The sequence below is a fragment of the Schistocerca cancellata genome, chromosome 1 (assembly GCF_023864275.1).
Source record: "Schistocerca cancellata isolate TAMUIC-IGC-003103 chromosome 1, iqSchCanc2.1, whole genome shotgun sequence".
In the NCBI taxonomy this organism is placed as follows: domain Eukaryota; kingdom Metazoa; phylum Arthropoda; class Insecta; order Orthoptera; family Acrididae; genus Schistocerca; species Schistocerca cancellata.
The window spans coordinates 901,672,157-901,685,855 of record NC_064626.1 but is presented as its reverse complement, the minus strand read 5'-3'; the positions used below and the strand labels follow the sequence as shown (position 1 = coordinate 901,685,855).

Below are 13,699 nucleotides of genomic sequence, written 5' to 3'. Positions count from 1 at the left end.
TTAGCTGCAAATCCTTGCTACCCACTTCAGGAATTTTATGACTGTAAAATATCATAGTGGTACCAGTTTGGAGAGTGCAGCATAATTTATGATACAATGTTTTCATATTATTTCATTTTAAATATTGTATTTTATGGAAAACCAGTAGTGACATATTGATCTTCAACCCATGTATATATGCTATATAACTTGTATATATGTAACTTGGCTTTGTCAGTTGCTGTAATAGCTAAATGACAATAAAATTTCATTCAATTCAATTCAATAAGACATTAATGGGTGATTGCTAATAATGTGGATATAATATAAAATCAGAAAATTGAAACTACTAACTTATTTTGGCCTTTCATGCTTATGAGAATGTATATCAATTCACTTGATGGCTCCCGGCCACAGAAATCGTTTTTCTTTTTTTTTTCTTTTTTCATTTGATGTGGGAGCTGTAAACGAAGAGACCTGCAGTATCACGAAACACATACATGGGTCACGTGAAGAAGGACCCCCCCCTCTATTGCTCAGCTTGCTCTGCGCATGCGCGAATCTGGCAGCTTGGGCGCGCCGAAAAAATTTTTCCGGGTAGCGTCTGGCTACTTGCTGCTACTGCTCATACGGCAAACAGCCACGCTTCAAGTAGCCAGAAGCGGGAGAAGGCGCTGCTCATACGCGAATTCAGCTCTGCTCATGCGCACGAACCCGCTGGCAACTGCTCAAACGAACCACCCTTCTTCAGTAGTCCCCCGAGTTGCGTGGTACTTGCAATGAGGTTTGAACCTCGCTGGGTAGTAGAGCTTTGCAGTTATGTACTTTGGTATTGTGTTGTCAATAGAAGCACGTGTGTCGCTTTGTTTTGCATGTGGAGATGGGTGCGGGATGACACTTCTGACGCAACTTGTGTCGGCAGGATAGTTTCACAAGTTTGAGAAATAAGTTCATTTGTGACATTGTCATTGCAGACCGATTTGTAACATTGTAAGTGTAATTTGTAAACTTTTTAAAATACAAATGGAGCCAAAAAGTGAGACACGTATGATTTTAACCAGATTTAAGTCTGAAACCGGAGAGGTTCTGGGAAATCTGTTGGACCTTCCAATAGATATAACAGTAGATAAATTGCAGCTGATCTGCAACGCTCTTCTGAAGCAAGTAAGTATTGTTCGTGATTCTTTATAATGTAACGAATTGCTCTGTGGATAAAGACGTAAGCTGATGTTGACAAACGCTGAAAAGTGACTCGATTGATTAGCTGTGACTATTTTCATTCTGCTAGATTTATAACACTTTAAGTTTTTGTATCGTTGAATGGTAACAGCATGTTCAGTTTCATTGGGGGCGTCAGATTACTGTTAATTGTGGCGGATGGGGTGAGAAATTCAACAAATAGTGTGCAATTAATGTCGGAAAAAATTCTTTTAATGTTCAGTTTGTATACTCCACCAGTTTTTAACATAATGAAGCACAGACTCTCTAATTCTTGTAGGCCTACATGCGTAATTGGTCAGTTTGGCACCCTGTCTTCTATAATAAGTCACCTATTACAGAAAAGTTGTGGGCTACACTAGTAAACTTGTAAGTTTTTGTACGGTAATAAAAATCTGAAGTTCCATAGCTCGGCAGCCCGATGTGGTCGAGCAGTTCTAGGCGTTTCAGTTCAGAACCGCGCTGCTGCTACGGTCACAGGTTCGAATCTTGCCTCGGGCATGGATGTGTGTGATGTCTGTAGGTAAGTTAGGTTTAAGTAGTTCAAGTCTAGGGGACTGATGACCTCAGATATTAAGTCCCGTAGTGCTTAGAATCATTTGAACCATCCATAGCTAATTAAATGCGGTAGTTTACATCAATATTGAAACTTAGTACATTTGATTTGATCTTGATTAACATTAGATCAGTGGAAACGGTAAAACTCCTAAAATATTAGGAAGGGGTCCTTTGACCCCTAATGAGACAGCTATGCATTATAGATCCACAACATGAATGAAGTTGGACCAATATATTTTCCATTCAGCTAAATGTGACCAATTTATGAAGTTCCTAACAGTTATTCATTTATTTCATTGTTTTGAAACACTGAAATTTAATGTTGGGCATAGTTGCTTTTCTTCCATGTTTAATGTTGGACATAGATAGGTACTTTCCATCTATGTTTTCTTCATACAGCTTTTTGCATTTCTCTCGGATGTCATTGGACACTTTGCTTATACAGTATGAGACATTTTTTGTTTTTACAATTTGTTAGGTCCTATAGAAACTTCTTCATTGGATTAGCTTCCTTGCTCCTGCCTCACTCTTTGTTGTTCTCCATTTGTTAGTTCATTTACCAACTGTGGAACGAATGCTTTACCTGCAGATTTTTTTCAGTTATGTAGGTGATCCATTTTTTGTTGCTGCGATGGCAAGGATGTTATAAGAGAGATGCATTGGCCATCCGCTGCAAGCAACTTAGGTTGAGTGTTTATGATTCATTTGATCTACAGTGTCCACACCATACTTTGTAGTGTTATAAAAGGTAACAATTCCAGGTTTCTTCTTTCTACTTCAGAATGCAGTGTGCAGTTTGGTACAAAGTAAGAGCATTCCACAACATCCATCTTCTTCACTTTTTCCCCTTTTTTGTGATGCAGTTGAAGATATTCCAGTGAATCTTGTTCATTGTCCCCACCAACAATGTTTTCTTCTGTTGAAGTTTCTTGGTGAGCTGAAGGGATGCCTAGGAGTTTGTTTGCTGTCACATTTCTACCTTGGTTTAGAAATGTTTTCAGTGAGGCAAGGAACGACTTACTCTCCCAATGGCTGTTTGTTTGAGTAGAGTTTTTCCTGATTCAGGTGTGGAAAGACATTGCAAATTATTTGGAATCCATGACTGCAGCTGCCAAAAATTTGAATCTGTACTAGTCAATTTTGTGTAGAATATCAGCTGTGTTGTTTTTACCAGGCATATAAAACTGGAGATAGATTTGTGCAAACTTGTACCATATTCAGAAATGAGAACAGACTTATCAACAGGAATGAATTGAGTTCATGATGACTTCTCATCATACAAAAGGGGTGTGATACATTTGTTGCATATTTCTGTTGTCATTTTATCCCTGATAAAATTAAGCCTCCAAAAATGCAACCAAAACTCAGCCGAGCAAATACATGCTTGTAACAAAAGAAGCTGTTAGTGGTACATGATACTAGTCTTTGCCCCTGTGGTGTACTGAGATATCCCACAAGAAAAGTTTATGACAGTTGATACCAGAAGTACCCTGGACACCTGTCTGTAGCAGGAACATCAATGCACTCAACTCGATCCCTCTGCCCACAAGAATCACGTCTCCTGGAGTGGCAACGCCACCACGAAGAGAGATGCACGCTTAAGTAAATGTGTACGAGCAGAAGTGGTCCATTGCAAGTTGTAAGCCAGTCTGAGTCTTACTATGGAGTTCATGCAGAACATTCAGAGTCTCTTAAGTCATCAAGTGAGATAGAAAGATTGACAAATAGACAGACAGTGTTAGTCTTCAGTAGAAACAGAACGGTAAATAGAATTATGGTATATGGACAGAGACAGCCTGCATACAGATTTAACTAAGTATTGTTAGTTTGGAACTGTTCTTCTAATGGTACGTCAAGACAGAAGATTAATTTTCAGAGGAAATTATTTAGTTTGTGTTCATATAACTATAGTCAGCACAGTGACAGATAGACTATACCTGTGTTATGCAATTGCTGTTACCAGAGTTGAGAAATGTATTTTATTATTAACTGTTCTGTATGGATTCATTGTGTGTGCGTGTGTAAGTGCGCGTGACTGACGCCTGAACAACAGGGAACTGACATGTATCGAGACTAGAAAATAGTACACTGATAATGGCTAGGCGCTAGCCAAAATTTGCCAAATAAAACCTACAAAAAAAAAAAAAAAAAAAAAAAAAAAAAAAAAAAAAAAAAAAAAAGGATGATTGATTGCTGCACTCTATAATTTATAAATTTGCAAGACAATCATCATCTGAATCTGCTAGTCCACTTCTGATTCAGTATCTGAGTCCTCCAGAAATGCAAAATCTTTTCTCTAATGAGACTACACAGATGTGACATTAATTGAAGACACCTATTAAAGGCAAAGAAAATCCACTCACTGATGTGGCAGGTAATGAGAGCTGCACATGGAATACAACGGAAAAGTTACATTACAATTGCATACATCATTATTTGAGGCAGCAGTTGTTGGCCAGAACAAAATGAAACAGAGGTATCTTTGGTATTATGAGAACATCAGTATTCTGAAAAAGGAGCTATGTCAGGGGTCACTTGAGCCCCCCACCCCAACCTAGAGCAGCATGGGTTACATTTTGTTTGTCGCATCCAGATAGGACCAAAGGATAATGGAGTGGAAACTGGAGCCTTTGTTCTTGCCTTTGCTGGAAATTTTTTACCTAAGAAACTGAAGGGCAGGATTTATGGGTGTGATATCAAACACTATTTTCATCCTCCTATTGGACATTTTAGGTGCCATAGATTTGGATGCATATCCTCTCATTGTACTAATGAGGCTACTTATGAGATGTTCAAAGGTGCTACTCATGAGGGCAGACTTTATGAACAACTCCCTACAACTTTATGAACAACTCCTTACACATATAAACTGTCCAGAACACCACCCCTGTTGTTCACCTACATGTTCAGTTTTCAAGTGGGAGAAGAAGATCCAAGAATATGAAGTCTTATCAAGAAAAAGTTTGACTGGCTACGTCCAGTCAATATGACTTCAAATTCTGCAAACATTGTGTCAATATCCACACTTGGCTCTTTGACATTGTCTCCAACAGGAACTCTTGGCCCTAGCCAGATGTCAGTGCAGGAGGGGACATGTGTTCCTTCGGCCCCCAAATCCACAGCATCGGTGGTAAGAATCTCATTGGTGCAGCTGGAGGCATCTCATCCTCTTCGGCATCTCCAGGAAAGAGGATACCTGCCGGGATGCCCCCCTCACAAGATGAAACAGACCTGCATTCTGCCATCAGGTGGCTGGGAACAACAGGCCGTGGACAATAGATGAGAACTTCATCTTCTATTCCAAAAGTCAAGATAGAAAAATCTGCACAGAACTGAAACTTTGCAGGGAAAAGAAGGAAAACTTGAAAGTTTAACTAAGTTCTGCTGCTCAAGTCAGTCTGGCCCCCATCACCCTTGAGATCTGGCCAATTAACTGATGAAGAATCACACATTCAGTTGTAGCACAACTCAGCAGCAAAGTAATTTGTGCCTTCTCTGATCCTAATCGATGTTCCTTCTACATTCACATCTACATCTATACTCTGCAAACCATCCTGAGGTGCATGGCAGAGTGTACGTCCCATTGTACCAACTGTGAGGGTATCTTTCTGTTTCATTCACATATGGAGCATGGGAAGAATGACTGTTTGGATGCCTCTGTGCATGCAGTAATTATTCTAATCTTGTCCTTACGATCCCTATGCAAAAGATATGTAGGGGGATGTAGTATATTCCTAGCAGCCCACAATCTACATTATTTCTGAGCCAGGGCAAAAAATTGATAGTATCCCCTCCCAAGTGAGCGTTTGAGATAGGATGTCAAAAAGTAAAAAGAAAGATACATTTTTCAAAAATATGTTCATTTTGTAGCTCACATCTTTCTGAAGAGTTTGATGTATAAAACACACATGTTCAAGGAAATGTCAGACGTGTTATTTGGTCTTAAGTGTCCGCGGCTCATGGTCTTGCGGTAGCGTTCTCACTTCCCGTGCATGGGGTCCCGGGTTCGATTCCCGGCGGGGCCAGGGATTTTCTCTGCCTCGAGATGATTGGGTGTTGTGTGTCTTTCATCATCATTCCATCCTCATTTACTCGTAAGTCGCCGTAGTGGCGTTAAAGAACTTGTAGAGCGGCGGCTGAACCGCCCCACGAGGGGTCTCCCGGCCATCAATGCCATACGCCCATTATTATTGGTCTTAAGTGTGCCAAAGTGTGGTGGCATGCCTCTTCACACAGCGTTCTTCTATCACACGTCACTGTATTTCACTTTGTGGAATTCAAATGTGTATGTTTTGTAATGGAAGCCATCAAACCTACATTCGGGACAGTGGAAATGAAAATATCTTGTGATGCTTCTCCCAGTTGGCTGGACATCCTATCCCCTTAAAAAAAGAAAACCTCACCATTAACACTTGGTGGGGTTATTTGTGACCGGGAGAGTAAGAAATCTTTAGAAAATTTGCACTCTCCATTGCATATTAGCTAATAACTTTCTCTTTTTTGTGATGTAAAATTAAATATAGGAGACATAAAACCAGTAAAGACAAGAGATAAGCAAGACAGTACATATTTCTTCAGTCCTTAGGTCCTAGCATTTTTTCTTTTTCATCTTGCTACTTTACATGGTGTGCTTTCCTTTCTGCAAAGGACTCTATTACCTCATTGAAGTTCATGAAAATGTTTTGCTACATGAAAAATCAAAATGTCATTGTCTAATACTGAAAAGCTGTTAATATGGATAGTACGCAAGATAGGTGTGGTTTCTTGATTTGATTACATCTATTTTGTCACTGACTGCTAGATAAAATGAAATAGGCCTTTCTAACATTGCAGTAATTGTAACACATGCCAAATAAGTGAGACTGTTTTGGCACAAATGGTCATTTTTATCTGCCTCACTTACATAACTAATACGACAAAGTGTAATTCACGAAGTACCAGTATCAAATACCTATTAGCCCTACTACAAGCAAAATGTTTTGTGTTAAGAAATAGTTTCACATTTCATTCATATTCTCCAGTTTCTCAAGTGTGATATTGAAAAGTAGTGGTGGTGGTGGTGGTGGTGGTGGTGGTGGTGGTAGTAGCACAAAATTTGTATATAAATTTGGAATCGTTAAATTCTTCTATTTAATTTGTGTGATGTCTCCGTCCCATCTACATCTGCATGATTACTCTATCCACAATAAAGTGCTTGGCAGAGAGTTCAATCAACCACCTTCAAGCTGTCTCTCTACCATTCCACTCTCAAACAGTGTGCAGGAAAAGTGAGCACTTAAATTTTTGTGTGCGAGCCATAATTTCTCTTATTTTATCATGATGATCATTTCTCCCTATATAGGTGGGTGCCAACAGAATGTTTTTGCAATCAGAGGAGAAAACTGGTGATTGAATTTTCGTGAGAAGATCCGTCACAATGAAAAACACCTTTGTTTTAGTGATTGCCACTCCAATTCATGTATCATGCCTATAGCACTAGCTCCCTATTTCGTGGTAATACAACACAAGCTGCCCTTCATTGGACTTTTTCGATGTTGTCTGTCAGTCCCACCCGATGTGGATTCCACATCGCACAGCAATACTCCAGAATAGGGTGGACAAACATGGTGTAAGCAGTCTCTTTAGTAGATCTGTTGCACCTTCTAAGTGTTCTGCCTATGAATCACAGTCTTTAGTTTGCTCTACCCATAACATTATCTATATGATCATTCCAATTTAGATTATTTGTAATTATAATCCCTAAGTATTTAGTTGAATTTAAAGCCATCAGATTTGTGTGACTTATCACATAATTGAATTTTAGTGGATTTCTTTTAGTACTCATGTGAGTAACTTTGCACTTTTCTTTATTCAGGGTCAATTTCCACTTTTCGCACCATACACATATCTTATCTAAATCATTTTACAATTCATTTTGATCACCTGATGACTTTACAAGACGGTAAATGACAGCATCATCTGCAAACAATCTAAGACGGCTACTCAGATTGTCTCCTATGCTGTTAATATAGATCAGGAGCAATAGAGGGCCTATAACACTTCCATGTTGGATGCCAGGTATTACTTCTGTTTTACTCTGACTTTCCATCTATTACTACAAACTCGGGCCTTTCTGACAGGAAATCATGAATCCAGTCGCACAACTGCGGCGATATTCCATAGGCACACAGTTTGGTTAGAAGACACTTGTGAGGAACAATGTCGAAAGCCTTCTGGAAATCTAAAAATATGGTATCAATTAAAAATCCCCTGTCAATAGCACTCATTACTTCATGAGTATAAAGAGCTAGTTGTATTTCACAAGAACTGTATTTTCTGAATCCATGCTGACAGTGTGTCAGTAAATCGTTTTCTTGGAGGTAATTCATGTTCTAAAACCCTACTGCAAATCGACGTTAGTGATATGGGCTTGAAATTCAGCAGATTACTCCTATTTCCCTTTCTGGGTGTTGGTGTGACTTGAGCAATTTTACAGTCTTTAGGTATGGATCTTTCTGTGAGTGAGCAGTTGTATGTAATTGATAAATATGGAGCTATTGTATCAGTATACTTTGAAAGGAGCATGACTGGTATACAATCTGGACTGGAGGCCTTGCCTTTATTAACTGATTTAAGATGCTTTGCTACACTGAGGATGTCTACTTCTATGTTTCTCATCTTGGCAGTTGTTGTTGATTGGGATTCAGAAACATTTAGTTCTTCTTCTTTGGTGAAGGAGTTTCTGAAAACTGTGTTTGATAGCTGTGCTTTAGTGGCACGGTCATCAGTGACTTCTTCCTCGTTCTAACAATCAATCTTATCATTATTAATTCTGCAACTATTGCTGCCGCTATCAAAACTTATTCTGCAGTTAACGTTACGAACCTTGCCAAAATCACCGGTTTAGTTGTCCCACATTCATTCTCTGGTTAGATGTTGTTGTGTGTTCGTGCAATGCGTTTTCCATGCCTACTCCGAGAATAGAACTTATGTGGCTGGTGACTAGGGACTGTACGACTGGCACTTTGTAGTGTAGCGATCTGGCAAAAATTTTCTGTGTAAAAAATTTCATTTTCTTCGATACACCCAGAAGATAATATGTAATCTTTCATACGTGCTATTCTTGTTAGTCATTTATTTCCACCAGGTAGTCTGAATCCATGGATTTCACTAATAAGTATAACAACGCTTGTCATTTGCACACCCAATCGATTCCATAAACAAACAGCTATTGGTCTTCATCCGTTCAGGTTTATTGGCTCAGCTCGTATATCTCTGTCCCCTTTTGTGTGCAGGAAAGTTTTTTATTTCTTGATGCGATGGGGATTCCTCTCCCAGAGACACTATGCATGCATTAAAAAATCAACTGATGATTCATTCAGAAATCAACTTAGAATGTGTTCAAAAAACAACAGGGATACATTTCAAAATCATGTGAATAATTGATAGACCAACATTCACTGGAGGCTAGGCACTTTGTGAAACAAGGTTTCTTTCGTTAAGAATGTGAATTTGGCACCCTTTGAATTTGCCATCCGGTGCAGATACCCTGGTTTGCCACACCCCTTATGTCTATCTTCAAGAGTCTTCTAGTTCAGTTTCTTCAGTATCTCTGTGACATTCTCCCATGTATTAAACAAACGTGTACCCATTCATGCTGCCCTTCTCTCTGTATATTCAATGTCCCTTGTTAGTTCTGTGTGGTATGGGTCCCACACACTTGAACAATATTCTAGAACCAATTGCGTGACTGATTTTTAAGCTGTCTCCTTTGTAGACTGATTGCACTTTCCCAGTATTCTACCAAGAAACCAATGTCTACCACCTGCTTTACCCATGACTGAACCTATGTGATCATTCTGTTTCATATCCCTACAAAGTGTTACACTCGGATATTTGTGTCAATGGAACCGTAACGGTTACCATCACCACCTGGCCAAACTCCATTGTTTAGTGGCTACTTACTGGCCATTTGGTGTGGTGCATCAGGAGATTGTGGTTCTCAGAAGTATAACTTATTTGCAGAGAAGCAACAATTTTTATTACACTCTCTGTTGCTCAGATTGACTATACAGAACAATATATTAAAGTTTAATTTAATAGGCACTCTGTAATATGTGACTCTGTAACATGACAAATTCCTTCGCACCAAACAGTCTTTGAGTTTCTGTGGAAATTTAGTCTCCTGAATACTATTTGCTGGTATTTTGGCGTAGGATGCTATGTTTGTAAATTTTCTGAATATGTAATTTTATGTTACTGGACATACAGTTTTTTGCCACTTACAGATCTTATTGATATTTGACAAAATATGTGTGCAGCATTCTTAAGGTAGCACTCTTGTTATAGATCACAAAGCTGCAGAAAATGTTACCATCAATGCATTGTCTTGTTGTTAATATACAGCATGAACAACAAGAATCCCAACACAATTGCTTATGTTTTAGCTTTGCTGTGTCTAATTAGCTGGCCATACATTAACAGTATTTAGGGGCAGGCCATAGATGTTTCTGATGGGTTCTGCAAAATTTCCAGACACTGTGTGTCAGTGGAGACATGACCTGCAGGCCTGTACATGCAGCTCTGAGAACTAGAGACCGTGCCTCTCCAGCTTGTCACAAGTGCAGATTTTTTTGGTGGGCAACATGAAAGAATTCCGTGAATTTTCATGTGACAGCAAGTATAGTGAAGGAGTGGACCAATGATAGCATTGAAAGATTTCTACCTGTGCCGTAGAATACCTTCTTTTAGGAAACTGACACATAGAATATTAACTTAGACAAACAAAAATGTAAAAAATCAGTCATATAAAGAGGTGATTGAATATTTTGTATGTGGTATTCCAACTGTGGACTAAAGTATAATAAAATCTAAGGTACAAAGTTTGAAATAAAATTTCAGAAAAGAAATTCTTCATTTGTGTGACCAAATTGTCTGTAGTTGCTTAATAATTACTGAAGTTATTTTAAATCTTTGCAACTACAAGACAATGTGTATCTTGTCACCAAACGTGTTTTATTTGATTGAAAGAAAACATCATCAGTGACCTGTAATGAAACAGTTTACATTTGTATTCACTTTCTTGATCTAAAGACAGTTCATTACAAAATATGCTCATTTTACTTATGGTATCTTATGTCTGATTTTCGTTCACATGAGGAAATGCTGTCTGATTGCATGTTGTGTTTCACATCAAGAAATGTATAATTCTGGCAAAGGAGTGTGGGATTAAGTGGAAAACAGTACCGCCTAATGATGGAATACCTTAAAAATGTGCAAGCGGATGACATTTCTTGACATGAGAAAAAATTGACTGTTAAGTGCAGTAAATAAGACCAACATTGTTTCTTAACTCTTTTCTGTAGTTTCTGAAGCAGTTTAAATCTATCTTTCCAACTAGATGAAAATACATATTTTGTCACCAGAAGCATTTCATTTGACTGAGATGATGTTTTATTTCAGTCAAATGAAACGCATTTGGTGACAAAATACATATTTTCTTCTAATGGAAAGATAGATTTAAACTGCCTTCAGGAACTTCAGAAAAGAGTTAAGAAAGATGCAGGAAGTGGAAAGGGAGGGGGGATGAATTGTATCAAATAACTGTATGGCGAGTGCCAATAAAATATTGATTTTCATTTATTGTATTACCCATAACTGTGTTATGTCCTTTATTATTATTGTACTTTAGAAAGGATCAAGAATGCCCTGTTTGTAGCACATTGAAGCTTCACAGTCCTCAGAGGAATGCCCACAATTCCGAATCAGATCCATATATATGGAATATTGTCTTTCGGAAATCCATTTTTTGACCGATTTCGTACAATTTTTCTGTCAAGAAATATATGAATACATAGTGTAAAAATTGTCGGCGATGCCACAATATGTACCTTTGGTGAGGCACCACAGTCATAGGTCCATGGATGAATCGTGAAAATCCTTTGATTTACAGCATACTTGAAGACACCTGGCCCCTGGGCAGATTTAAGAGACTAGATACGAAAGATAGTCCCTGCTGATTAGATCGGCAGGCCAGTTCTGTCAAAAATATCCATGTAAATGGCCCATGGTTCTGTCCTGTTCCAGAAATATGCTCCTGTGTGGCCAGCTATTAAGTGGTGAGGTAACATCCAGGAGAAGACAGCTAGTATGAACATAAGTTCCAAATGGACCCTCAGTGCATCCAACAGAAAGAAATAGTAGAGGCTTGCATAGCAGGTGTATGGTAGATAAGGCAGTTGCCAAATGTGAAGTATAGGAAATGTGTACCACAAGCATCTGGATACTAACTTTGGTGCCAGACAACCTTTACATAGCAGTAACATGTATTAGGTTTTAGTGAGAGGTATTTCGATAAGATTGTGATGTGGTTGTCGTTCTTCTGTGGATAAACATGTTTCATTTAGCAGCTCCTTATAGCCCTGCCGTGCAGTAGTTGCTGTTTCTTTCCAGAGACCATATAACATGATGTGCCCCACAACTAGGTGTAGTTCTCTCAAGTCCTTGGTCAGTTATTCTTTTAAAATTGCCTTTCCATTGTGCTGGCAGCTTGCATGCGTTCGAAGAATGACTTGTTTTATTTTAAGTACAAGTTTTTTTTTGCACTCTTTGTTTATTTACTCATAGTGATAAGTCACACAACAAGCTCATTTTGGTGATTTGTCAATATCGAGTGTACGTCTTAGCAGGTAAGACTGGTCTGTACGGCATCTTGGAGTGTAAATGTCGGTTGTCTTTTTGTTATGATACAGTATTGTTATTTGTATGTTTACTTTTTATTTGCGTGATCCTGTAAAAGTAGTTTTTTCACTGAAGCTGTCAAAAAATAACTTTACAAGATCACGCAAATAAAAAGTAAACATATAAATAATGTGATTGTATCATAAGAAAAGACAACTGACATTTACGCTCTATAATGCCGCATGGACTGTGTCATATCAGCTAAGATGTACACTTGATAGTGACAAAATGCTAAAATGAGCTTGTTGTGTGACTTGTCGCTACCAATAAATAATAGATAAATAAATAAAAAATAATAAATAGTGCAGAAGAAAACTTGTGCTTGAAATAAAATATTCTTCTAAACTTGATCCAGAGTTTCCCTATTTGCTCCTGCCCACTAAATGTTTCTTTTTGCTTCTTGAGAAATAACACTATTGTCTCTTTATCTGGTTTACTTAATATACAAATCTTTATACTTGTTTTAGTTGCCCTGCGCACTTTAGCATTCATTATAGCTATAACTGTTTCATGCTCATGGGTACCCATTTCAGTGTGAAGATCCTCATAGAGATAGGTCTGTCAATGTGTAGGAGTTCTCTGGTGGAGGTTGGCAGGCAGGGAAAGTCACAAGCAGCTTCATGATGCTGAAACCTTTTATTTACTTCTCACAGTTCATAATGGTAGGCTAATGCCCTCATCAGGCGGGTAGTGGGCATTGAACCCACAGACCACAGTGCATGATTCATAAAAGAGATGCAGCCAACACTCCCAACATGTAGGTCAGCACTGTGGTGAGGTGACCTTATGACGTGTACATTCTCAGACGACTGGTGGCACTGACTCAGCTGTGAGATGAGTTGTGCCAGTCATACTCAACCCTGAACGAGATTGACTGGTAGATGGCTTCAGTGTGAGATGGCAGAACCTCAATTCGACCTTCTGCCCATCGATGCTGCACCTGGACCACTTGGCAGTTTCTTCTTTAATGACCTCGTTGTCAGCAGGATGTTAAACGCTAATCTCCTCCTCTTGACAGATGGTCCCGCCAGGATGACGGTCATGTGGTGGTGGAACACTGGACACAGACTCGATGACTCATTGATTTGGTCACAGTCTGGCCGGATGCCAGTATTTTTATGTGCCACAGGGGGTTCATTGAGTGACTGCTCCAAATGTCACACATGCCAAAGTGTACTCTTCCTCTCTCAGAAGAATTTGGCTGTGTGAATTCTTTCTGCAGTTG

The 13,699-nt window shown here is 38.8% G+C and overlaps 1 protein-coding gene across 2 annotated transcripts in view; it reads left to right on the top strand.

Annotated features, from left to right (window-relative positions):
- The first annotated feature begins 710 nt into the window (after positions 1-710).
- LOC126190914 (notchless protein homolog 1) overlaps positions 711-13,699 on the top strand; it is a 66,833-nt gene continuing 53,844 nt past the window's right edge. Inside the window, exon 1 of one of the 2 annotated variants that reach the window (XM_049931554.1) lies at positions 711-1,143. In XM_049931554.1, the coding sequence (XP_049787511.1) occupies positions 1,003-1,143 (141 nt within the window). In that variant the 5' untranslated portion in view covers positions 711-1,002. The remainder of the gene's footprint in view (positions 1,144-13,699) is intronic. The other variant, XM_049931545.1, reaches the window with a different exon arrangement.